Source organism: Jaculus jaculus, chromosome 17, assembly GCF_020740685.1.
Source record: "Jaculus jaculus isolate mJacJac1 chromosome 17, mJacJac1.mat.Y.cur, whole genome shotgun sequence".
Taxonomy (NCBI): Eukaryota; Metazoa; Chordata; class Mammalia; order Rodentia; family Dipodidae; genus Jaculus; species Jaculus jaculus.
The window spans coordinates 16,359,499-16,387,243 of NC_059118.1; the positions used below are offsets into that span (position 1 = coordinate 16,359,499).

Consider the following 27,745-nt stretch of genomic DNA (forward strand, 5'->3'; position numbering starts at 1 on the left):
ATTAATTAATTAATTTATTTATTTTGGTTTTTCAAGTTAGGGTCTCATTCTAGCCCAGGATTCACCATGGAATCTCAGGGTGGCCTCGAACTCACGGTGATCCTCCTACCTCTGCTTCCCAAGTGCTGGGATTAAAGGTGTGCGCCCACCATGCCCGGGTTATTTTTATTTTATTGTTTGTTTGTTATTCAAGGTAGGGTCTCTCTTAGCGCAGGCTGACCTGGAACTCACTCTGAAGTCTCAGGCTGGCCTTGAACTCACAGTGATCCTCGTACCTTTGCCTCCTGGGTCACCACACCTGGATAGCCTTAAACTCCTAATCCTCCTGTTTCTGCATCCCAAATAATGGAATTATAGGTGTGAATCACCATGTAGGGCTGCTATGTATGCTAAGTGTGGTGGTTTGATTAAGGTGTCCCCCATTAACTTAGGTGTTCTGAATGCTTGGTCCCCACCTGATGGAGCTTTGGGAATTAAATCCTGCTGGAGGCAGCATATTGCTGGGGTGCAGTTATGGATGGTATAGCTGGCTTCCTCTTGTGAGTGTTTGGCACAGTCTCATGTTGCTGTTGTCCACCTTATGTTGGCCAGAAGGTTATGTCTAACCTCTGCTCATGCCATTTTTTTCCCCTGCTATCATAGAGCTTCCCCTTGAGTCTGTAACCCAAAATAAACCTTTTCCTCCCACAAGCTGCTCTTGGTTGGGTGTTTTCCAGTAGAAATACAAACCCAATGGTAGCACAGAGGTAGGAGGATCACTGTGAGTTCAGGCCACCCTGTGACTTCATTGTGAATTCCAGGTCAGCCAGGGCTAGAGTGAGACCCTACCTCGGAAAAACCAAAAAGCAGCCGGGTGTGGTGGCACACGTCTTTAAACCCAGCACTTGGGAGGCAGAGGTAGGAGGATTGCTGTGAGTTTGAGGCCACTCTGAGATTACACAGCGAATTCCAGGTCAGCTTGGGTTAGAGTGAGACCCTATCTCGTAGCCCCCCCCCAAAAAAAAACATAAACAAACAAACAAAAGAGAACAAGGTGAGTTGGAGTAGGGATGTCACATCCAGGTAGCCACCAGAAGCCGACCAGTATTGGGACCCAACCACACACACAAATCATCTTTTATTTATTTATTTGAGAGTGACAGAGAAAGAAAGAGGCAGAGAGAGAGAGTGAGAGGGGAGAGTGGGCGTGCCAGAGCTTCTAGCCGCTGCAAACGAACTCCAGACGTGTGCGCCCCCTTGTGCATCTGACTAACGTGGATCCTGGGGAATTGAGCCTCGAACCGGGGTTCTTAGACTTCACAGGCAAGTGCTTAACCACTAAACCATCTCTCCAGCCCCACACAAATCATCTTGTTAAGACATTTTCAGGCCCTCTTCCAACACATGGTAGAAAGGGAATGTAAGGGCTGGAGAGATGGCTTAGCGGTTAAGCACTTGCCTGTGAAGCCTAAGGACCCTGGTTCAAGGCTTGATTGCCCTAATACCCACATAATCCAGATGCACAAGGTGGCAGGTGCATCTGGAGTTCCTTTACAGTGGCTAGAGGCCCTGGTGTGCACATTCTCTTCCTCTCTGCCTTTCTCTCTGTCTGTTGCTCTCAAATAAATAAACAAAAATTTAAGAAAAGAAAGGGGCCAGGCGTGGTGGCACACGCTTTTAATCCCAGCACTGGGGAGAAAAGGCACCAGTGGTTAATGCTGAGGCCTCCAATTCTACTTGCAAGTTAGGCCAGGAGCAGGAAAAAAAGAGACCAAACAGGGAACTTTTTTTTCTCTCTCAATTTTTATTAACATCTTTCATGATTATAAAAAATATCCCATGGTAATACCCGCTCTCCCCCCACTTTCCCCTTTGAAATTCCATTCTCCATCATATCCCCTCTCCATCTCAATCAGTCTCTCTTTTATTTTATTTTTCTCAATTTTTATTAACATTTTCCATGATTATAAAAAATATCCCATGGTAATACCTTCCCTCCCCCCTCACTTTCCTCTTTGAAATTCCATTCTTTTTAAATTTTTTTGTTCATTTTTATTTATTTATTTGAGTGTGACAGAGAAAGAAAGAGGGGGGGGGAAGAGAGAGGGAATGTGCGCGCCAGGGCCTCCACTGCAAACGAACTCCAGACCCGTGTGCCCCCTTGTGCATCTGGCTATCGTGGGTTCTGGGGAATTGAGCCTCAAATCAGGGTCCTTAGGCTTCACAGGCAAGCACTTAACTGCTTAACCATCTTTCCAGCCCTCTCTTTTATTTTGATGTCATGATCTTTTCCTTCTCATGATGGTTTTGTGTAGGTAGTGTCAGGTACTGTGAGGTCATGGATACCCAGGCCATTTTATGTCTGGAAGGAGCACGTTGTAAGGAGTCCTACCCTGCCTTTGGCTCTTACATTCTTTCCGCCACCTCTTCTGAATTAAACCCTGAGCCTTGGAAGGTGTGATTGAGGCATTACTCAGTACTCCAGTCACTTCTTTCCAGCACCATGATACCTTCTGAGTCGTCCCAAGGTCACTGCCATCTGAAAAGAGAAGATTCTCTACCAAAAGTGAGAATAGCATTAATATAAGGGCAAACAAGGAACTCTTGGGGTTCCTGAGAGTTAGAATGGCTTACTTGTAATCAATTCAGAAACCACCGAGGGCTGGAGAGATGTCTTAGCGGTTAAGCGTTGCCTGTGAAGCCTAAGGACCCCGGTTCGAGGCTTGATTCCCCAGGACCCACGTTAGCCAGATGCATAAGGGTGTGCACACATCTGGAGTTCGTTTGCATTGGCTGGAGGCCCTGGCGTGCCCATTCTCTCTGTTTCTGCCTCTTTCTTTGTCTGTTGCTCTCAAATAAAAACTGGAATTGAAGGAGAGCGCTCCCCTCCCTTCACAGACACACCTCTGCAGCCCATACTGAGTGATAATCAACCTCCCTAAGACCAGGTGGTGGTGCACACATCTTATGCCAAATCTTCATTTGGAGGCCTGCCTGGTCTACAGAGAGGGGGATCCTGTCCCAACAATTAAACAATGACCTTGGGCTGGAGAGATGGATTAGCGGTTAAGTGCTTGCTTATAAAGCCTGACAACCCCAGTTCGAAGCTTGATTCCCCAGGACCCACATAAACCAGAGGCACAAGGTGGCGCATGCATCTGGAATCCGTTTGCAGTGGCTGGAGGCCCTGGCATGCCCATTCTCTCTCTGCCTGTCTGTCACTCACAAACAAACAAACAAATAAACAAAAACCAAAGGATCCAGCTTTGACTTCCTGGTCCCCACATAAAGCCAGATAGATAAGGTGGCACGTGCATCAAGTTCGTTTGTAATGGCTGGAGGATCGCCAAGAGTTTGAAGCCACCCTGAGACTACATAGATAATTCCAGGTCAGTTTGGGGCAGAAAGAGACCCTAGAAAAAAAAAAAAAAGACCACCTCCTTCAATGAAGATAATATGTTGTTAGGAATCAAGGTGTTTTCACTCCATTTCCAGGAAGAAGTCCCATTCAATAGTAGCAACAAAAAATATAAATGTACAGCTGGAGAGATGACTTAGCGGTTAAGGAGTTTGCCTACAAAGCCAAAGGGACCCATGTTCAACTCCTAAGGACCCACGTAAGCCAAGGGGTGCATGCATCTGGAGTTTCTTTGCAGTGGCTGGAGGCTCTGATGTGCCCATCCTCTATGTGCCTCTTTCTCTCTCCTCTATTTCTCAAATAAATAAATGAAAAAATAAACCACAATATTTTAAAAAAAGCATGAATGTGCTCCTCCAGACACAAAATGGCCTGGATATCCATGACCTCACAGTGCCTGACACTACCTACACAAGACCATCCTAAGAGGAGGAAAAGATCATGACATCAAAATAAAAGAGAGACTGATTGAGATGGGGAAGGGGTATGATGGAGAATGGAATTTCAAAGGGGAAAGTGGGGGTGGGTGTGAGGGTATTACCATGGGATTTTTTTTTATAATCATGGAAAATGTTAATAAAAGTTGAGAAAAAAAAATCAGTTAAAAAAAACTCAAAAAAAAAAAAAAAGCATGAATGTAAAGCCAGGCATGGTGTGCATGCCTTTAATCCCAGCATTTGGGAGGCAGAAGTTAAAGGATTGCCATGAGTTTGAAAATATCCTGAAACTACATAGTGAATTCCAGGTCAGCCTGAGCTAGAGTGAGACCCTACCTTGTTAAACCAAAAAAAAAAAAAAAAAAAGACTATTATAGGACAGCTATATTTGAGGATGTCAGGTCACAATGACAAGGAGATGGATGCCCCAGTCTTGAGTTTTACAAAGCACGGGGCTGTTATGATACAGAGGCAGAGTTCTCAGAAGGTGATACTACTGGCTGTTCACGCAGAAGTTTCTTGGAATGAATCAAGTATGACAAATCATGGTAGTAGTATTTTTTTTTTTTTTTTCTGTACTGGGAAATAAACTCAGGCCTTTGTGCAGAAATCATGGCAGATCGCCGTTCAAACTTCTCATTATCATCTCCCACTTGTCCAGGCAGTGTACATCTGGATTTTGTTTGCAGAGGCTAAAGGACCGGGCCCACCCATTCTCTCTCTTGCCTTTCTCTCAAAAGAAAAACTAGAGCCGGGCATAGTGACACACGCCTTTAATCCCAGCACTAGGGAGGCAGTGGTAGGAGGATTGCTGTGAGTTGAAGGCCTACAAATTCCAAGTCAGCCTGGGTTAAAGTGAGACCCTACCTTGAAAAAAACAAAACAAAACAAAAAAAAAAAAAAGGGAAAAGAAAAGAAAAAAAGCTGGGCTGAAGAGATGGCTTAGATGTTAAGGTACTTGCCTGCAAAGTTTAATGACCTAGGTTCGATTTCCCAGTACCCACATAAAGCCAGATGCAGGTGGTGGTGCACCAATTCTGTCTCCTTCTCCTTCCCTCCTTCCCTCCCTCCCTCCTTCACTCCTCTCAAATAAATAAAAATATTTTAAAGTTTTATTTATTTATTTCTTGAGGTGCAGTTTTGCTCTAGCCCAGGCTAACCTGGAATTCACTATTTAGTCTCAGGATGGCCTCGAATTCATGGTAATCCTATTTCTGTCTCCTGAGTGCTGGGATTAAAGGCGTGTGCCACCATACCTGGCTTGCCCGCCTTTTTTTTTTTTTTTTTTTTTTAAGGGTCTCACTCTAGCCCAGACTTACCTGGACTTCACTCAGTAGTCTCATGGTGGCCTCGAACTCATGGTGATCCTTTTACCTCTGCCTCCCAAGTACTGGGATTAAAGGCATGTGCCACCATGCCTGGCTCCAGCATTTTTCTTTTAAGTTTCTTATTTCTTTTGCTTTTTTTAAAACTTAATTTTTATTTATTTGAGAGAGAGAGAATGAGAGAATGGGCATGCCAGGGCCTCCAGCCACTGCAAATGAACTCCAGACGCATGTGCCTCCTTGTGCAGAAGGAATCAAACCTACGTCCTGTCTTTGCAAGCAAATAGCCATCTCTCCAGCCTCCAGAATTTTGTTTTTTAGTATTTTTGCAGGCAAGCTTAACAGAGTACTTTTTTTTTTTTTAATGCAAGTATGTATGTGTGTATATGTGAGAGAACTGGCGCATCAGAGCCTCTAGCCAATATAACCAAACTCCAGACACATGTGCTATCTTGATTGCATGTGTGACAATGCACACTTGCATCACCTTGTGTGTCTGCCTTATGTGGGATCTAGAGTCAAACATGGGTCTTTAGGCTTCGCAGGCAAGGGCAGTAACCGCCAAGCCATCTCTCCAGATCATGCCCTGCCTGCCCCAACTTTATTACTTTTAAAAATATATTTTATGGGCTGGAGAGATGGCTTAGCGGTTAAGCGCTTGCCTGTTAAGCCTAAGGACCCCAGTTTGAGGCTCGGTTCCCCAGGTCCCACGTTAGCCAGATGCACAAGGGGGCGCATGCGTCTGGAGGTCGTTTGCAGAGGCTGGAAGCCCTGGCGCGCCCATTCTCTCTCTCTCCCTCTATCTGTCTCTCTGTGCCTGTCGCTCTCAAATAAATAAATAAGTAAAAAATTTAAAAAATATTAAAAAAGATATATATTTTATTTTTGTTTATTTGAGAGAGAGAATAGCGCTCCAGGGCTTCCAGCCACTGCAAACGAACTCCAGATGCATGTGCCCCCTTGTGCATCTGGCTTACATGGGTCCTGGGGAGTCGAACCTGGGTCCTTTGGCTTTGCAGGCAAGCACCTTAACTACTAAGCCATCCCTCCAGACCTCCCCATTTTTTTGGGGTAGAGTTTCACTCTAGTCCAGGCTGACCTGGAATTCACTACGAAATCTTAGGGTGGCCTCGAACTCACAGCAAACCTCAGGATTAAAGGCATGCGCCACCTTGCTTTGTCCCCCCCCCCCCTTTTTGACAATATATAGACCAGGCTGGCTTTCAAATTGGGATCTTCCTGCGCTAGGGCTGCATGCATATGCCCTGCCATCTAAAAACATGGTTTTATGGCCACCCTGGCAATTTGAACCCAAGTGGTCTAAGACCCTCATGCTTGCTCAAAGTACACCTAACCACTAGCTACAGGGTCCCTAGAGCCAGAGAAAGGTCTTATTCTATAGCACAGGCTATCCTGAACTATGTAGATCAGGGTGGCCTTGAACTCATGGCAACCTGCTTGTTCCCTGAATTGTGACTATAGGTGAGTCACCATACCCGGCCTGCAATGCTAGCATTCTCTGCTTCCCTTGAACCGTAAGTGGCCTGGATTTGAACTACTTTATTTATAGTTGTGACTTCACTGTATGCAGGGACCTACACTAGGCATATGGTAGGCTCACACGGGTTAGTAGGATGAGTCTTACAGAAGGAACTGAAGAGGTCCTGTTCTGTATTAAAGAAAAAGGTGGGGGTAGCCAGACTTGGTGGCACACACCTTTAATCCCAGCACTGGGGAGGCAGAGGTAGGAAGATCTGAGTTTAAGGTCACCCTGGGACTAGAGTGAGTTCCAAGTCAACCTGGGCCAGAGGATGATCCTATCTTGAAAAACAAAAACAAAAGCAGAAAGAGGGGGGGCCTGGAGCGATGGCTTAGCAGTTAAGGAATTTGTCTGCAAAGCCAAAGACCCAGGTTTGGTTCCCCAGGACCCACATAAGCCAGATGTACAAGGGGGCGCATGGCTCGAGTTTGTAGTAGCTAAAGGGTGTGGCGTGCACATTTTCTCTTTCAAATAGATAAATGTTAAACAATGTTGGGTACTTTCCTCTCTCCACACTTTACTGAAGGAGTCTCTGACTACCCCAGTTTATTTCTAGCCAGCTGACCCTTATCCTTGTGGACCCTGTCTCTGCTTGAGTACTGGGATCAGACAGGGTGCCATGGTGACCTGGTAACATAAATGCTGGCATCTGAACTCACATAGGAACACTTACCCACTGTGCCATTTCTTCAGCCCCCACACAACCTATTATTATTATTGGTTTTCAAGATAGGGTCTCACTCTAGCCCAGGAATTCACTATATAGTCTAAGGGTGGCCTTGAACTCATGGCGATCCTCCTACCTCTGCCTCCGGAGTGCTGGGATTAAAGGTGTGTGCCACCACACCTGGCTCCCAAATTACTAATCTTAATTCAGGGGAATTATCCCATAGGAAGGATCTGAGGAACATATGCAAGACTGGTTGACAGCAGTCTTATGTTCTTCAAATAATTCACTCGTTTACAGAGTGATCTTTGTTAGCTTGGATCCAGGATGAACCTCCTTCTCACTATCCTCAGGGATGAGTGGGCTCTTTGTTAGAGTCACTTTCTCAGCAACTAGACATCCATCTCAACAGACATAATTATTTTGCCTCATTGGGTTAATAGGCACCTTGAAAATGAAGCCATCTTTCCTTTTTGCCACAAGGTTTGTGCCTAAGGTGCCCAAGAAAAGTCATAGGGTATGTCAAGTTCACAGGCCCTTCTGCCTGGCTGACACACACTCCAGCTCACTAAGCAAAACCATTCCTTCTTGGAGGGCAAGGATGCTGGGCACTCTTTCTGGAGACCTTCTTACCTGTGACTGCTAACAAAGACTAGGTGGGAGCCAGGCATGGTGGTGCACACCTTTAATTCCAGTACTCGGGAGGCAAAGGTAGGAGGAGCACCATAAATTCGAGGCCACCCAGAGACTACATAGTGAATTCCAGGTCACTCTGGACTACAGTGAGACCCTACCTTGAAAACTTCTGACCCCCTCCCACAAAAGACTAGATGGAGCTGAATACATGGGTCCTTTGTAGAACACATAATGAAACTGGTGTTTGAATGCAGAGAATGGAACTAGAATTCAGAAATGGTATTACATTTATTCAATGAAAAAAGAATAGTAAGCCACTTTCAGTCATTTCTTCCAAATGTCTCAAAACTCCCTCCCCCTCATGTTTTCAAAATAACACACTGAGAAACATGTTTGTACAAAAGCCTTATTATTATTCCCCACCTCACAAAATTGGATGGCTGTATTACAGGAATGAAACCAGATGAAAGACATACAAAAAGTTACCACTTCTACTGAAACAGAACAGTGTGGAATCAGGTATTTTATAGATTACCAGCATAGTACAAATATTTCCATCTGGATCTCTTAAGTTGGAAAGTGATCACATTAAAGACCTGAGGTTACAAAGGACCACATTATGAACCGGAATTTCATTCTCTGAGGACTCCAGGGCTAAGCTGAGCATTTGGAGTGAAGTTCCTTTGGGAGAGACTGAGGAGAAGTAAGAAAACCCTGGCCATCAAAAGGCACTGGGGTTATTCTGGAGGCAGAGTGGGAAGTCAACTCCAGTAGAAACAGGCTCATTTCCACTGTCACCCAAGCGTCTGCTTGGTACCAGAATTCCAGTACTCTTGACGGTGACCAGGGCCACCTGGTTAGAGACAAACCTGAGGGCCTGAAAGGCAAAATTCAATTGTGGTTTTGTTTACTAATTTTTTGCTTTTTGATATTAAGGGGAAAGTTCTAAGGTGTTTACAAATACTTCCCTATACTCTGTCGTATGTAAAGATGTAGGAAATATACAGAAAAAATTTATCTAAAAGATGTTCTACACCTTGATTGTAAATAGTTCAAACTGCCACTTAAGAATGTGAAACTCTGCCTAAAACACCCACGGGTTACTCAAGGAAGGAGAGGGAAGGGCAGGAAGACAAAACCAAGAATTTTCAAATCACGCTTCAGCAGGGGTAGAGAAGGGCTCAAGTTAAGGCATTTTTGTGGCTCTTCCTCTGAAATGGCCCCACCTTCCTATCATAATGCTCTGGAGCCAAATGAGGTCTATGGTACCTTCACACCTCCTTGACAACCCTGTGACAGATGTGAGATCCCAAGAAGGGAAAGTAGAAGATACGGGAGCAGCCCACTTTCCCAAACCCATTCTGACCCTAAAGTACCGCTTCTAGGAATTCCAGTCACTCTGGCTACTGCAGGAGGTCATTTAGGGACCTGTAACCCCAGCCAGCCTACCCAGGTTCCGTGAGCTAAAAGAACTACCTACTTAACCTTTTTTTGTTTTCTAACTTTTTTTTCTACCCCTAAGGAGGGATTGGAGAATGAATGCATATAAAGCAGTGAACAGCAGGCTTGATTCTTGGGGGATGAGCACTGCCTTGAACTCCTTCAACTTTCCTGGAAGTCTAGGGAATGAAGGCAGGCCTCCCCAAATTCCAAGCCCTCAGAGCGCACCTCACCAGGACAGACAACCCCAGGCACCAATCCAGCAACTCCCCCACACAGACACCAGAGTGGGTGTGTCTGCGGAGGAGCAGGTTTGTCCTAACAGTTAGGTGCTCCCCTACTGAACACTAGGTTCTATGCTCTGCCAGGTGGGATGGAGAACCCCACAGTCCTCACTAGGGAAGATAATCAATGAGTTACTCCTTCCCCAGTTACCCAGTTTTGTTTTTTGTTTTTTTTTTTTTGGTTTTTTGAGGCAGGGTCTCCCTCCAGCTCAGGCTGACCTGGAATTCACTATGTATTCTCAGGCTGGCCTCGAACTCAAGGCGATTCTCCTACCTTTGCTTCCCAGGTGCTGGGATTAAAGGCGCCACCACACCAGGCCCCAGCTCTTTTAATTCAGGTGCATATATGTATGGTCAAACTTCCCCAGCAGCACCATTCTTAGCTCAGATAAGCAGAAATAAGGTCACTTATAATGCCTTAAGGTGTATCCCCTGTGGCTGTCTCCTGCCCATCACCATTTGTTTTCTCTGTTTTGGTTCCTACTAAGATAGGATGCTCTCCTTTAAAACAATCATAACGGGGGGGGGGGGGGAGTAATTATATAGGATTATGCATAGAAGCATTAAGGAAACCTGCAGTAGAGACAAAGCAATAAAGACATAGGACCTGCAGATAAACTGTCAACACCCAACACACCAGGACTGGGGAGACACGTGTTATTTTTAGAATGACCAGGGCACAGTTACCCCACAGGGTTCCCCTTGAGTGTCGTCTGAGGACCTGACACAGAAGTGTCAAAGCAAAGACAGGGTGGCAACAGGAGTGGCGAGACACAGGATGCATGCTTGGGGCTGTGAGAAGGAAAATCCTGAACGAAACTCAAGGAAGCTGAGACCCAAGTCTTGCCATGCCCACTTCAGCTCGTGGTGGCCGTAGCGGCTCCCTGCATCTTCCCGGCTAAGGAGTGGCGGAGGCTGGTGCGCCTGGAGCAGGAGGCGGAGGAACCCCGTCTGCAGGGGTTGGTGGCGGCGGCTGCTGTGGTGGAGGAGGATCTGCAAACACATCCAAGGTAACCTGTCACTGCTGGAAACACCGTGGGGCTTTTGGAAAGAGCCCACTGAATGAAAAGTGAGAGGAAGCAATTTTCTTTGTGGCAGGCAAACAGCGGCCCTAAGAGGCTTTGCTGTCCCTGAGCTCTCCAGGGCCCAAGGCACACGGCCCTCCAGACTGCTGCTTGACCTTGACTCTAACCTAAGAAGTAAGAGATGACCAAATCTGCCCCGCCCTGTCAAAGCCCACTCATTGCAAGAATCACTCCAGACCTTTGCAGAACTTAATTGTATTTTCATTTTATTGTATTCTAATGGTTTGCTCTACTATTTCTTCAATTAAATAATAAACTCCTTCGTGGGCAAGTTTTTTTTTTTTCTTTTTCCCAGTGTCTAGCCTAGCTGGCACAGGAGAAATACCAGTAACTTCTTGCTGATTAACTGTTTCCAACCAGGGCCAGAGAACTTCACTGAGCAGCTGCTGGCAGGCGGGGTAGTCCCGGGAGGCCCTCACAGCTCCTGAGCTGCAGTCCTTGGATTCTTGGCCCAAACTAGGTCAGGTCCTGAAGGGAACGGTTAGCGCGAGTGCCCGGGGCTCTTTCCTGTTTCAACTTTAGCAGCTGTATTGTGCAAAAGAGCCCGGAGACCGTGTGATCCAAGGCTTTAAACCTCTAGATCAAGCCAGAAATGAAAAAACATGAAACAAATAATTAAAGCACAGCTTTGCTCACCAGTCAGTTCATCCAACCTTATTCCCAAGAGTTTCCACCAAACTCTAAAGCTCTTCGAGGCATTTTGAAGCCCAGTATCTCTACGGCTTCACTGAAGTGTGGCCTGCCTAGTATCTGAGAGCCAAGCTGGTAGCTGAGTTCCCCTACGAGGCCTGATTTGCAGCAGAGCTCCGTGTGAAACCCTGCACGCTCTCAAGGAACTCCACTCAGGAACCAAAAGGATGGAATCCTGAAAGTCACAGATGATGAAGACCCACTTAGGGCAGTGACAAAGATCAATGACATCATCTCTTCTCCCAAACCACAAACTGGTCAGCTTCCACAGACTACTTCATCTTCCTGGGAGGGGACTTGGTGAGAATTCTGTGCTAAGAAAAAGAGTCACCCTCTTTATCTCTGATCCTTGTAGCTAAAAGGAGGTATTTTCTTTTCTCTACTACAGACATGATCTTACAATCCCACCCAAACCATGTCCTAATGTGCATCTTTGTTGCAGCCCCTCCAGGTTCTGCCAAGCCTGAGAATCACGTTTGGGAAGCCCAACTTCCTGCCCTGTGCATTCAAACATATTCTTTTCTACCTTTTAATGAATCTTAACTTCTGGCCACATACATGAATTTCCTAATGAACTAGGGTTATAATTGAGCAGGTCTATAGAAAAAAGGGGCAGACCCAGCCTGAGCTAGATCGAGGCCCTACTTGAGCCCCCCCAAAAAAACCCCAAAAACAAAAATGGGGGCAGCAGGTGGCACAGAACAGAACCCCTGAAGCATCCCTGTAGTGGCCGAGGATGGAGCAGGAGCAATGTTCATGGCAGAAACGACCTGCCGAAACACATGACTGGGCAGTACCAGCATTTTCTCTACTAGGATGGTCTGCAGGGACCTCAGCACCAAGCTCAGCTTCGGGATGGTCCCTTCCTCAGCGACACAGCCACTACCAATGCATTAAGAATGGCCAGAAGATATTTATGTTATTCCTGCTCTAAAATGGCCTCATCTTTTCCTGACCCTCACTACCTTAAGTCATGTATGCATAAAGGTTCTTATAGGGAAATTAACCACTAGCTATGTATGTCTGCTGAGATTCAAATCAGACATATTTAAACCTAAGTGGGGAATGCATATCACTCCCCTCCCCGCCTCAGTGCTGAGAGTATCATATCACTGTGGGAGTGAAAGTAGTGACCCACTGTCTCAGGCTGCATTGTGTATAGGCCTGTCTTATCTCATGGAGAGAATAAACCCTTCCCCACGGGGCGACTTACACATGCCATTTGGTGCTGTGAGGGGTACCCGGGGTCCTAGGATGTTTCCAGGCATTGGAGGCATACCAGGAGGGGCAGGGCCACTTCCCGTGGAGTGGATGTTGGCTGCGACAGTGGGAATCATGCGACCCGGCATGGGCTGCCCAGGCATCATGGAACCTGGGCCTGGTATCTGACCTGTGGAAGGAGATTAAAATGTATTATAAATAAGGAATGGGTAGAAGAAAGGGATCAACTCAATGGCCTTGACTGTTAACTACAACTAAAGAGCCAAAGAGATGGTTCAGTGGTTAAAGGTGCTTGCAAATAAACCCTGACAACCCAGGTTCAATTCCCCAGTACCCATGTAAAGCCAGATACACAAAGGGGTACATGCATTTAGAGTTTATTTGTAGTGGCAAGAGGACCTTCCATTCCTTCTCTCATTCTCATCTCTCTGCTTGAAAATAAATACATAAAAATATTTAAAAAATTTTTGTTTGGTTTTTCAGGGTAGGGTCTTACTCTAGCCCAGGCCAACCTGGAATTCACTCTGTAGTCTCAGGGTGGCTTCGAACACACAGCAATCCTCCTACCTTTGCCTCTCACGTGCTGGGATTAAAGGCATATGCCTCCATGCCTGGCTACGATTCATTTATTTTATTATGAGGCCCCTAACTAGGAAAACCTGGGGACTGACTATTCTCCGCTCTGGCACGGGTAGATAGCTGTTAAGAAGCAGAGTTGGGGATATAGTGCAGTTGGTAGAGTGAAAGTCTAGCACTGCATGAAGCTCTGGGTTGGATCCCCAGCAACATATTAACAAACTATTGACCTCAGGAGGTGAAGGCAAGAAGATCAGAAATTTAAGGTTATCCTTCATTACACAGGTCAGATGTGGATACAAGAGACCCAGGCTCAATGAAATATTAAAAAAAAAAAAAAAAAAAAAAGCAAAAAGCCGGGTGTGGTGGCCCACACCTTTAATCTCAGCACTCTGGAGGCAGAGGCAGGAGGATCACCGTGAGTTCAACGCCACCCTGAGACTACCAAGTGAATTCCAGGTCAGCCTGGACTAGAGCAAGACCCTACCTGGAAAAACTGTAAAGGGAAGAAAACAACAACAAAAAAAGACAGACAGGGTTGGGGAGAGGGCAATTAAAGGTGCAAGGCCTGCTGGCTCGGTTCAATTCTCCAGTACCACGTGGACACCAGCTGGACGCACAAAGTGACACATGTATCTGGGGCTGTTTGCAGTGACATGAGGCTCTGGTGTACCCATCTTCTCTCTTTCTCCTTGCAAAATGTTGTTATTATTTTTATTTCATTTTTTTGAGGCAGAGTCTCATCCTAGCCAGGCTGATCTGGAATTCACTATGTAGTTTCAGGGTGGCCTCGAAACTTACAGCGATCCTCCTACCTCTGTCACCTGAGTGCTGGTATTAAATGCATGTGCCACCATGCGCAGCTAAAGTATTTTTTTTTTTTTTTTTTGAGTAATAGACAAGGAGGGAGAATCATCTGCAAAGAAACTGTATCTAAAAGAAAATATTCGGGCTGGAGAGATGACTTAGCGGTTAAGTGCTTGCCTGTGAAGCCTAAGGACCCCAGTTTGAGGTTCGATTCCCCAAGATCCACATCAGCCAGATACACAAGGGGAAGCACATGTCTGGAGTTCGTTTGTAGTGGCTGGAGGCCCTGGGGTGCCCATTCTCCCTCTCTATCTGCCTCTTTACTCTCTCTGTCTGACGCCCTCAAATAAATAAAATAAACAAAATATATATTTTTAAAAGAAAATATTCACTCTTGGGCTGAAGGGATGGCTTAGCAGTTAAGGTGTTTGCCAAAGGACTCAGGTTCCATTCCCCAGGACCCACATTAACCAGATGCACGGGGGGGGGGGGGGGGGGCACGTGTCAGGAGTTCAATTGTAGTGGCTAGAGGCCCTGATGCGCCCATCTCTCTCTCTTTCTCTGTCAAATAAATAAATAAACAAATAAAAAATATTTTAAGAAAAGTTATCTGGGTATGGTGGCAGACACCTTTAATCCCAGAGGTAGGAGGATCACCATGAATGAGTTCAAGGCCACACTGAGACTACACAGTGAATTCCAGGTCAGCTTGGACTGGAGACCCTACCTGGGGAGGGGGGGGAGGGGAGATTCTAATGTGAACTTCAAAACCTAGAAAAACAGCCCCTCCTCCCAAAAACAATCAATCAAAAAGGAAACACAAAATATGGAGCCCACCCTTGAAGAATCTAGGAGAAGCAGGGAGCAAGACACACAGACAGTTCTATCTCTTCAGTGTTTTCAAATTAATGACAGGAAAGCCTCAGGATAAGACATTAAAATACCTCCTACAAACTTTTCTTTAAAGAAAGTCAATGTTTTAGACTGCAAAGCCAAAAGATCCTGGTTTGATTCTTTAGGACCCATGTAAGCCAGATGCACAAGGGAGCACATGTGTTTGGAGTTCATCTGCAGTGGCTGGAGGCCCTGGCACACCCATTCTCTCTCTCTCAAAAAAGGAGGTGTACTTCTAAACTCAGAAGTACAAAATTCTTGCCTGGAAACAAAAGAGCCATCTATAATAGTGCTGTGAAGTACACCTTTACAAAGAAGCCAGAGCCTGTACTGGGGAACAGGGGAAGAAATAAGGGGATCACTGTTTGTCAGTCTGGCCTAAAGTAAGACCCTACCTTTAAAAACCAATTAATCAATCAATAGATAAATAAATAAAAGAACACTCCATCTATGGGTTCACCTGAGTGTCACAATGCACAATTATTCCATGTCAATCGCTTCACATAGAACAGAGCTTTACACCCCGATGTCTGAAGCATGGACTACTGGGCCCAGGGGACATAAATTTTAGTGCCTTATATTATACAAGGTGGACATCTGTAATTCCAAAGTCTGAGATACAAAATGTTTCAAATCCAAAACTTCAAAAAAGCTTATATGCAAATATTTCACAACACAGAAAACTTAAAATGACAAAACATTTCTCAAGCATTTTGGTTAAGTGATATGCTATGCGATGTGTAGTAGGTTGGATGATAGGACCCTAAGCAAACACATATAAATCCCAATGGCTGTGTAGGCACTGAACCAACCTGTATTTTAAAAAAGGTCTTTGCAAATGACTTTACTCAAGTGGATCCAAAATCTAATGACAAGTATCCACAGACAAGCACATGAATACAGAAAGGAGAAAGTCATAGCAAGAGAGGCAAAGAAAGTTGTGCTCATGGGGGCTAGAAGATGGCTTAGTGGATAGGTGCTTGCCTTTCAACCTAAGGACCCAGGTTCAATTCCCCAGTACCCACATAAGGCACATACACAGTGGTGTAAATATCTGGAGTTCATTTGCAGTGGCTAGAGGCCCTGTCCATCCATTCTCTCTATCTGCCTCTATCTATTGTTCTCTCAAATAAATAAGCTGGGAGAAGGAATACTTCTTCCTCTAAATCCCTAGGAGGTAATCTGGCCTGGATGTTAGATAGCCAGCCTCCAAACTGGGTGTATAAATTTCCTTTTTCCTTCCCCCATGTGTCTCCCCCCTTTTTTGGTTTTTTTCGAGGTAGGGTCTCACTCTAGCGCAGGCTGACCTGGAATTCACCCTGTATTAGGGTGGCCCTGACCTTACGGCGATCCTCCTACCTCTGCCTCCTGAGTGCTGAGATTAAAGGCGTGAACCACAATGCCTTTTTTTTTTTTTTAAACATTTATTTCAGAGAGAGAGAGAGCGCGCGAGTGAGAGCAAGAGCGAGTGCGCACACGTGCGCTGGGGATGGGGTGGGGTGGAGAATGACAATGGGCACACCAAGGCTCTGAGTCATTACAATCAATATCCAGACACACGTGCAACTTTGTGCATCTGGCGTTATGTGGATACTAGGGAATTGAACACAGGTCAAATTAACAAACAAAAAGCAAGGAGACATATAACTAACTGGACCTTTTTCTTGTTTATTGTGGACTTTTTTTTTTTAGGTAGGGATTACTCAAGCCCAGGCTGACCTGGAATTCACTATGTAGTCTCAGGGTGGCCTCGAATTCATGGGAATCCTCCTACCTCTGCCTCTCGAGTGCTGGCATTAAAGGTGTACGCCACCAATCCCAGCTACCCAAGTCTACTTTAATGGAGCATTTCTTCTTGGATAGAATAATTTCTAAAGATGAAATTTGAAATGTAATAAGAAATTGAGGAGGCAAGAGAGAAAAAAAATGTCTTGTAAAACATCTCTGTTGTATTATGGTATATGACACAGGTATCACCACTTATAAAAAGAAGACTGCGTCTGAAGGCATTCTTGCTAATTCTGACAAGCATTATGCTCTATACAGACCTGAAATGCCAAGGAGGTGTCCTTAAAAAACAGAAGGAAGGATGTTAATTCTAAAAAAAAAATTTTTTTTTCAGGTATTTCCTTCCCTAGTAGGTTGGGAAGGTGGGAGGTGAGAAAGAGAGAGAGAGAGATACATAGATGTGTGGCTTCAAAACAGCAGTACCAGCATAGGATGGTGGGAGTCTGACCTACATACAAAGCCTTCTTCCCCCCTCTCCCCGCTAGCAGCAGCAGGCATCTGAAGACTGGAAAATGAAAAGGGTTGCTAAAATTAGGTTCAGCCAGTAGAAAAATTTCCCTCACTTTCTCACATTTATTAGATCTTTTACTAAAACCTTACACCTATCATGTCTAATGGGGTATCAGCTAAGGATTTTTCTTTTATTATTATTCCTTGGGAAGAGCAAGGTGAGAAAAGAAGATGAAGCTGGGAAAAGGGAACCCGTGAATATCTAATTCTGAACACATGTCATCCATCCATTTCTAACTATGCACAGACATCCTCTGGCTCAGTCCCCAGGAGAACTGAAATAACACGATCGGGACCAACTGAGGGAAAGCCCAGGATCCTCAGAGGTGGCTTCCTCCTCACGGCAGCTTCCTGGGGCGCCTGCCACAGATGCTCTTTGTTAAGGACTGGGCCCTCACTGTTCTCTTTGGGAGGGCAACCTGCTACTCCGGAAAGGGGCACAGCAGCCTAGTTATCTATCACGTGATGCAAGCAGGACCAGAGCTCCCACACAGAACAAAACAGAGTTAACATGATGAGCCTTCTCTCTCTCATTTTAGTTTTGGTTTACTAAGATAGGGCCTTGCTCTAGCCCAGGCTAATCTAGAATTCACTCTGAAGCCTCAGGGGGGGCCTCAAACTCATGACCATCTCCTACCTCTGCCTCCCGAGTACTGGGATTAAAGGTGTGTACCACCATGTCCAGCTTTTACCTCCTCCCTTTTCTTTTTTTAAAATACTTTTTTTGTTCATTTTTTATTTACTTATTTGAGAGCGACAGACACAGAGAGAAAGACAGATAGAGGGAGAGAGAGAGAATGGGCGCGCCAGGGCTTCCAGCCTCTGCAAACGAACTCCAGACGCGTGCGCCCCCTTGTGCATCTGGCTAACGTGGGACCTGGGGAACCGAGCCTCGAACCGGGGTCCTTAGGCTTCACAGGCAAGCGCTTAACCACTAAGCCATCTCTCCAGCCCACCTCCTCCCTTTTCAATGTGGGGTTGTGTCCTCAAAGTGGGCTAGGAAGTAATGTCTATTGTTACCACCTTCTGAGTGCTGTATTTCTTCACATGTGGAGGTTTGTGTAAATGGGTTTAAGTGAGAGGCTTAAAAAGCCAAGTGTGCTGGGCAAGGTGGTACGTGCCTTTAATTTCAGCACTTGGAAGGCCAAGGTAGGATTGCTGTGAGTTTGAGACCAGCCTGGGCTAGACTAAGACCCTATGTTGAACCCTCCCAACCACTTAAAAAGCAAACGAACTCCAGACATGTGCACCCCCTTGTGCATCTGGCTAACGTGGGTCCTGGGGAATCGACCCTTGAACTAGGGTCTAGGCTTCACAGACATGCGCTTAACCCCTCAGCCATCTCTCCAGCCCTGAAACATCTTAAAAGACTTAAGTTTTCATCAAATCACACCAATTTCTTCTCTCCTCCCTCTGTGGTGTGTGTGGCTGAACCAAAAACTTTGAGCATGCTAGGCAAGTGATCTACCAAAGTCATACCCTGAATCTGTATCCTATCAGTTTCCATTCTTAGAAAACTCAACATGTAAGACAACCATAGACAAGCTGGGCGTGGTGGCGCATGCCTTTAATCCAAGCACTTGGGAGACAGAGGTAGGAGGATCTCTGAGTTCGAGGCCATCGTGAGACAACATAGTGAATTCCAGGTCAGCCTGAGCTAGAGTGAGACCCTACCTCGATAAACCAAAAACACAAACTACAGACACTTAAAACTGCATGTACTTTTCTTCCCTGCTTTTCACATACAAAGACTTTCCAATGCCCAAACCAAGGGGACGTAATTTACCACAAACAGGGATGGAAGAGTTCACCACTACAACTTGCACGTTCGCTTTTGTGATTTCCTTTTAAAATTTTCATGTGTGCATGTATGCAAATGTGCATGTCTGGGGGCAGAAGGAGCCTCAAAGGAAGTGTCTTTTAACTGCAAAGCCATTACCCCAGCTCCTGTTGATTCCTCAACTCAATGACATGTAACCTTTCTTTCAACATGTCCCAAGGCCCTTGGAATCCTGACACATCAGCTTCAAGGAGACCCCAGGCAGGTAAAGCTGAACCACACTAAAGGGACACCTCAAGAATCAGCACCCACCAGCCAAGGCCACTCTCTCCTTAGTTCTCCATGTGCTTCTAAGGATACCACTAAGCAGGGCAGTGAAGAAACACTGTATGTGCGAAGAACTGATGTTGTGAGAACTGTTGGCTCGTATCACACTATAGGGAAAGCCAGTAGCCGTTGTACAAGTTTAGGAATCATGTGATACTATTTATAGCTTAAGTGAAAAGGGATGAAATAGCAGTACTGTGCATTATTATCAAGCTCAGCAAAATGGAAAGGTGGTTTGGAAATGAGTGTGCCAACTACATAGCAGAAACCACCTATTACTGTAATTTCTTGGCTTGTTTGATAGGAAGAAACCAACTTGGGATGCTTCACCATAGACAGAAGCGAAATAGATAAAAACTGAAAGATAGGGGGCTAGAGAGATGGCTTAGCAGTTAAGTGCTTGCCTGTGAAGCCTAAGGACCCCGGTTTGAGGCTTGATTCCCCAGGACCCACGTTAGCCAGATGCACAAGGGGGCACATGTGTCTGGAGTTCATTTGCAGTGGCTGGAGGCCCTGGTGCACCCATTCTCTCTCTCTCTTCCTCTTTCTCTCTCTGTCTGTTGCTCTCAAATAAAAATGAATAAAAATATTTTTTAAAAAATCTGAAAGATAGGAAATTCTAAGAGCCAAGGAAAAGAGAGAGAGGGAGAGCATGAGCAAGACAGCCAGACAGACACACACACCAATGCAGACAGTGCTTTCGGTACTTGAATGAATTAAAGCCGGGTTACTGGGGAAACAAGAGGAATGAATACAAAGACAGACAGACAAACACTAGCTACCTATGTGCCCAGGCCCATCTGAGTATGATAGCCTGTGAGAGTGAGAACACACAGCTGCAATTGTTTTTAATTTATATATATATGTTTTTTTTCTTTTTTTTTTTCAAGGTGCAGTCTCACTCTAGTCCAGGCTAACCTGGAAATCACTATGGAGTCTCAGGGTGGCCTCACACTCATGGTGATCCTCCTACCTCTGCTTCCAGAGTGCTGGGATTAAATTAGGCTTAATGGCACCATGCCCGGCTAAAAATTTTATTTATTTATTACAGATAAAGAGAAAGAGAGAAAGACAGAGACAATGGGTGTGCTAGGGCCTCCAGCCACTGCAAATGAACTCCAAACACATGGGCCCCCTTGTGCATCTGGCTTACGTGGGACCTAGAGAATTGAACTGCAATTTATTTTTATTATTTTAAAAAATAAGGCTGGGGCTGGAGAGATGGCTTAGCAATTAAGGTGCTTGCCTGAGACACCTAAAGAAGCAGGTTTGATTCTCCAGGTCCCATGTTAGCCAGATGCACATCATGGCACATGCATTTGGAGTTTGTTTGCAGTGGCTAGAGGCCCTGGAGTGCCCATTCTCTCTCTCCCCCACTCCCTCTGTATCTAATAAGTAATGATTAAAAAGAAATAAAGAAAAACATTAAAAGAAAAAAAAAAGGATGGGTATGGTGGTGGATGCTTTTAATCCTAGTACTTGGGAATCAGAGGTAGGAGGACTGTCATGAGTTCATGGCCACCCTGAAACATAGGTCAGTTTGGGCTAGAATGAGACCCTACCTTGGAAAACAAAACAATATATACATACATATATATAACATAACACACATATATACAAATAAAATATATATCTCAGGGCTGGAGAGATGGAGTAACAGTTAAAGCACTTGCCTGTGAAGCTGAAGGACCTGGGCTGGCGAATGCATCTGGAGTTAGTATGCAGAGGCTACAGGCAGGCATGAGTGCAAGCATTTGCTCTGCCTTTACTACATGTAATAAATGAATACATAAAATAAAAACCTAAACTTGAGACAAATACATCATTTTGTATGACTGGCTTACTTGGGATCTGGGGAATTAAACCCAGGCTGTCAGGCTTTGGAAGAAAGTGCCTTTAACCACCGAGTCATCTCTCCAGCTCTATTATTTATTTATTTACTTGTGTGTGGGGGGGGAGGGAGGGAGAGAGAGGGAGAGAGAGAATGGGCATGCCAGGGCTTCTGGAAACAGCAAATGAACCCCAGACTCATATGACCCCTTGTGCATCTGGCTTACATGGGTTCTGGGGAGTCAAACCTGGGTCCTTGGGCTTAGCAGGCAAGCACCTAAACTGCTCAACTGCATCTCTCCAGGCCCCTATGTTTATTTATTTATTTATTTTGGTTAAGGTAGGGTCTTCTCTAGCCCAGGCCCTATTTTAATTTTTAAAAATATTTTATTTTTTATTTATTTGAGGGGGGGGGTAGAGAGAGAGAGAGAGAGAGAGAGAGAGAGGCAGGGAGGGAGGGAGGGAGGGAGGGAGAATGGGTATGCCAGGGCCTCCAGCCACTGCAAAGGAACTCCAGATGTGTGTGCCCCCTTGTGCCTCTGGCTTACATGGGTCCTGGAGAGTTGAACCTGGGTCCTTTGGCTTTGCAGGCAAATGCCTTAACTGCAAAGCCATCATTCCAACTCCAACAGCAATTTTTTTTTTTTTAAATTTGAGGTAGGGTCTCCCTCTAGACCAGGCTGACCTGGAATTCACTATGTAATCTCAGGGTGGCCTCAAACTCATGACAATCCTACTACCTCTGCCTCCCTAGTGTTGGGATTAAAGGAATGCAACACCACGCCTGGCTTTTTTCAAAAAATATTTTATTTATATTTATTTATTTATTTGACAGAGAAAGAGAGAAAGAGGGAAAGAGAGAATGGGCACACCGGGGCTCCAGCCACTGCAAACGTGTGTGCACCATCTTGTGCATCTATCTGGCTTATGGCCTCCAGCCACTACAAACAAACAAACGCCAGATGTGTGTGTCCCCTTGTGCATCTGGCTAAAAGTGGGTCCTGGGGATTGAGCCTTGAACTGGGATCCTTAGGCTTCATAGGCAAGTGCTTAACCGCTAAGCCATCTCTCCAGGCCCTTTAAAAATTTTTTTAAATTTTTTTATTTTTATTTATTTGAAAGCAACAGACAAAGAGAGAAAAAGAGGCAGATAGAGAGACAGAATGGGCATGCCAGGGCCTCTGGCCACTGCAAACGAACTCCAGACGTGTGTGCCCCCTTGTGCATCTAGCTAACTTGGGTTCTGGAGAATCAAGTCTCAAACCAGGGTCCTTAGGCTTCACAGGCAAGTACGTAACTGCTAAGTCATCTCTCCAGCCCTCTAGCCCCTTATTTTTAAGACAGGACTTTGCTAGTTAGCTGTAATTGGCCTGAAAATCCTCTCTCTCTCCCCTAAGTGCTGAGATTACAGGAGTACCTCACTACACTTGGCTGAATTGCTATTTTTAAAAAATATATTTTATTTTTATTTATTTATTGGAGAAAAATGGTAAGGAGGGGAAAGAATGGGCATGGAAGGGCCTCTAGCCACTGTAAACTAACTCCAGATGCACATACCACAATGTGTACTGGCTTACAGGGGCTCCGGGGAATGAAACCTGGGTCCTCAGGCTTCGCAGGAAGTCCCTTAACTGCTAAACCATCTTTCTTTTTTGGTGTTTTTGAAGTAGGGTCTCACTTTAGTCCAAGCTGACCTCAAACTCATGGTGATCCTCCTACCTCTGCCTCCTGTGCCTTTAATCCCATCGCTCAGGGGGCAAAGGTAGGAGGATGTTATGAGTTTGAGGCTAGCCTGAGCTAGAGAGGGAAACTCTACCTTGAAAAACCAAAAAATAAGGAAAAAAAAAAAAAAGAAGAAAGAAAGAAAAGCCAACGTACAGCTTGGAAAGCAGTCAAAAATTCAACAGGAGACTAGGTTAGTAAAGTGGGCCCGGGCAAACTGTGTGTCACTGAATACCAAGTAGGCGTAACACAGGCACGGCACAGCAATGCACACGCTTCTCACGCGCAGCACTGCAGTGAACAAAGCAAACATGGGCTAGTCATGGTGACAAACGCCTTCAATCCCAGCACGTGGGAGGCAGAGGTAGAAGATCACTGAGGTCAAGCCAAACTGAAACTGCAGAGTTACTCTGTAGTTGCTAGAGTTGAGATTCTACTTTGAAAAACCACAAAATAGAAAGACGTGGTGGCACACGCCTTCAATCACAGCACTCGGGGGGCAGAGGTAGGAGCATCGCCATGAGTTTGTGGCCAATCTGAGAGTATACAGGGAATTCCAGGTCAGCTTGAGCTAAAGTGAGACCCTACCTTGAGCACCCCCCCCCCAAAAAAGAATCCATACATGAGCTGGAGAGATGGTTCAAGGGTTATAGTCCTAGCTAGGCTGGCCTTGAACTCACAACAATCCTCTTGCCTCTAGTTCCTGAACGCTGGGATTAAAGACATTTATCACCATGCCCAGCTTCTTATGAAATGTCACTTAAGGGCTGGAGAGATGATTTAGTAGCTAAGATGCTTGCCTGCAAAGCTAAAGGACAGGTTCAATTTCTCAGGACCCATGTAAAGCCAGATGCAGAAGGAAGCACATGAATCTGGAGTTCATTTACGGTGGCTACAGGTCCTGGTGTGTCCATTCTTTCCCTGCCCCCCCCGAAATAAATAAATGTCACTTTAGCTGTCCCCAGAACTTTGAATTCTGCTGTGTCTGCTTCCTATCACAGATGCATGAGCCACTGTACACCTACAGTGTACCTGTATGTTGGGCTAGCAGGTATTGCAAGCAAGCTGAGCCATCTCCCCAACCCTGTACATTGCATTTCAATAAAAACAAATTACACAAAGGGCTGGGAGGATGGTGCTTACCATGGAGGCATGAAGACCTGAGTTTGCATTCTCAGAACACACGTAAATGTCAGATATTGTGGCTTGAATATGAGAACTGTGGTTGGAGTCTCACTCCCAAGTTTAAAGCCAACCTGGTCTACATAGGCAAGTTCCGGGTTAGCCAGGCTACAAGGTAAGAGCTGGGAGGCAGAGACAAGAGGACCCCTGGGGCAGACTGGTTAGGTAGACTAGCTGATTAGTGAGCTCAGGGGTCAACAGGAGACCCTGTCTCAATAAATAAAGTGGGCTGGGTGTGGTGGTACACACCTTTAATCCCAGCACTTGGGAGGCAGAGGTAGGAGGATTGCCATGAATTCAAGGGCAGCCTGAGACTACATAGTGAATTCCAGGTGAGCCTGGGCTAGAGACCCTACCTCAAAAATAAATAAATAAATAAGTAAAAGGTAGAGAGTGATTTGAGGAAGACATTTAACATTGATCCCGGCCTCTAGTACGCATACACAAACAAAAGATACAAGACTATCTTGTCATAGATTTCTAAAAAAAACACTCCATTTTTCACTGAATGATCCTTCCCATAATAAATTTAATGTAGAGAGTCTATTTTGGTGAGAAATGAAGAGAAAAATGACCTATTTCTTTCGTAAAGGCTATTTTTAATCAACTCATTTGCTGGCACCGCCTCACTACGAAACTAGCTGCGTGTCATTTGCTCAGCCGCCTCTCCACCCTGTCACAGGAGGCAGCACTGCAGCGCTGGCCTCCCTCTGGAGTCAGATGGAGCTCAGTGTGAATCCTGGCTCCACAAGGCTATGTGCTCTTGCCAGGCACCAAGTCCTCAGCTGGTAGGAAAATGGCTGAGGCAGAGGCCAGCCTGGGACTACAAAGTGAGTTCCACGTCAGTGTGGTTTACAGTGACAGTAATATCCATACTACATGATCTAATTTCAGGGCTTGGGAGATGGCTCAGAGGTTAAATGCACTAGCTTGTCACTTAAACATATGAGGGCCTCTTGGATAGAAGACCACCAAGTCCTCAGCACCCAAGTAAAAAGCAGAGTACGACTGGGAGTGGCGGCGCAGGCTTTCAGTCCCCGCACTCAGGAGGCAGAGGTAAAAGAACTGCTGGGAGTGTTGAGGCCAGCCTGGAACTACAGCCTGCCTAAAGAAAAAATAAAATAGGGCTGGGATGGAGAGATAGCTTAGTGGTTAAGGCATTTGCCTGCCTTGGGATCCAGGTTTGATTCCCCAGGACCCACATAAGCCAGATGCACAAGGGAGCGCATGCATATGGAGTTGATTTGCAGTGGTTGGAGGCCTTGGCGCGCCCATCCCCCCCCACCTCTTTCTCTCTCAAATAAAAAAACGGGGGGGGGGGGACCTAGAGAGATGACTGAGCTGTTAAGGTACTTACTTGCAAATTCTAATGAACCAACTTCATTCCCCAGTACCCACGTAAAAGCAGATGAAAAGTAGCACAAGCATCTGGAGTTTGCTTATAGGGGCTAGAGGCTGTGTTGCCCACATGATCTCTTTTGCAAACAAATAAAATAAAAAGGTGGGCAGGAGAGATGGCTTAGTGCTTAAGGTGCTTGCCTGTGAAGCCTAAAGATCCAGATTCAATTCTCCAGGTCCCATGCACAGGGTGACATAGGCATCTGGAGCTGGTTTACAGTGGCTACAAGCCCTGGCATGTCCATTTCCTCTCTCTCTCTGTCTCAAATAAAAATAAATTTAGAAAGTTAAATAAGTTTTCAGCTGTGCAGCAGGCATATGGGGATTATCATATTTTGTTTTGGGGTATAAGTAAATTTTTCACAACAAAATTATTTTTTACCCTTTTCCGTCAAGATAGGGTCTTGCTCTAGCCCAGGCTGACGTGGAATTCACTGTGCAGTCTCAGGGTGGCCTTGAACTCAGAGCAGTCCTCTTACCTTAGCCTCCCTAGTGCTGGAATTAAAGGTGTGTGCCACCATGCCTGGCACAACAAAATTTTAAAATAGAAGACAGACAGTGATTATTGAAGGTCAGTCATGAAAGTTCACTGTTGCATTCAAATTTCTGTAATAAACGTATAAAGACAGGACTAGAGAGATGGCTTAGTGGTTAAAGTCATTGCCTATGAAGGCTAAGGATCCAGGTTCAATTTCCCTGTACCTACATAAATAAGATGCACAGGGTTTAGTGGTTAAGGTGTTTTGTGAAGCTTAAGGACACAGGAACAATTCCCTAAACCCACGTAAGCCAGGTACACAAGGTCATGCATGTACACAAGGTGCCATATGTGTCCAGAGTTCTTTTATAGTGGCTAGGGGCCCTGCTGTGCTAATTTTCTCTATGTGCCTTTTTCTAACAAATAATTAAATTAAATTAAGTGGACTGGAGGGATGGCTTAGCAGTTAAGGCGCTTGCCTGCAAAGCCAAAAGACACAAGTTTGATTCCTCAGGACCCACATAAGCCAGATGCACAAGGCGGTGTATGTGTCTGGCGTTTGTTAGCAATGGCTGAAGACCCTGGTGCACCCACTCTCTCTCTGAAATAAAATAAACATTTTTTTTTTTAAAGTACACAAACTAAGACTAGTTCCCTCCCTTATCTCCCAGTCTAAGGGCTCAGCTTCGGGTTTTAGAGACAGGGTTTCACCTGAGAACCCCAGGATGGCCTGGAACTCACAGATCTTGCTGCCATCATCAGTCTTCTATGTGCTGGGATTATAGACATACACCACCATGCCCTGTGCACAGTTTATTTTTAAGAAACTCCATGGGGAGGTAACATGATGGAGAATGGAATTTCAAAGGGGAAATGTGTGGGAGGGGGAAGGAGGGAATTACCATGGGATATTTTTTTTTATAATCATGGAAAATGCTAATAAAAATTTAAAAAAATAAAAAGAAACTCCAGACACACTGCCCATTCAGAGGTTGACATACCCAAGGAAGAAGGATCTAATAGAGACAACAGGCATATTTATGTGGTGATAAAATAACAACTCACTTGCCTATGGTTTTGTAGTTGACAAGAGAAATTTTGATCATGCTTTGTCAGAAACAATCACTTGCGGGCTGGAGAGATGGCTTAGTGGTAAGTGCTTGCTTGTGAAGCCTAATGACCCCAGTTCGAGGCTCGCTTCCCCAGGTCCCACGTTAGCCAGATGCACAAGGGGGCACACGCGTCTGGAGTTCGTTTGCAGAGGCTGCTGGAAGCCCTGGCACGCCCATTCTCTCTCTCTCCCTCTATCTGTCTTTCTCTCTGTCACTCTCAAATTAAAAAAAAAAAAAAATTAAATAAAAAAAAATAAACAAAATTAAAAAAAAAAAAAGAAACAATCACTTGCTTGGCTAATACCTCTGGTGATCTGTGTCAAGGGATGGCCACAGGTTTCTATGGGCAAAGCCTACCTGGCTGGGGGGGATGGGGTGGTGGCATCTGATGGTGCATCAGAGGGTAGGGAGGGGGCTGCTGATGAGGCATCATGCCTGGGTGCCCTGCTGCTCCCATTGGGGCCATGCCAGGTCCTCCTGAGTGCGGATGTGCTTGCTGAGGGTTTTGGCCATGTTGCTGCTGCTCCATTTGCTGCCGGGCTCGTAATTCAGCATATTTCAGTTGCTCCATGTGGAAGTTCTGGCGCTCTGTAAGCAACTGCTGCCTCTGCTGTTCTAG

At 45.4% G+C, this 27,745-nt stretch overlaps 1 protein-coding gene across 3 annotated transcripts in view; it reads right to left on the bottom strand.

Annotated features, from left to right (window-relative positions):
* Positions 1-8,271: 8,271 nt before the first annotated feature.
* The window catches only part of Smarcc1 (SWI/SNF related, matrix associated, actin dependent regulator of chromatin subfamily c member 1), a 136,060-nt gene continuing 116,586 nt past the window's right edge, over positions 8,272-27,745 (bottom strand). For 2 of the 3 annotated variants that reach the window (XM_045136268.1, XM_045136267.1), the window contains 3 exons: positions 27,484-27,745; positions 12,715-12,891; positions 8,272-10,719 (listed from right to left, as the gene is read on the bottom strand). In XM_045136268.1, coding sequence (XP_044992203.1) covers positions 10,625-10,719; positions 12,715-12,891; positions 27,484-27,745 — 534 coding nt within the window. In that variant the 3' untranslated portion in view covers positions 8,272-10,624. Of the gene's footprint in view, positions 10,720-11,053; positions 11,388-12,714; positions 12,892-27,483 lie in introns of those variants that run through there. The other variant, XM_045136269.1, reaches the window with a different exon arrangement.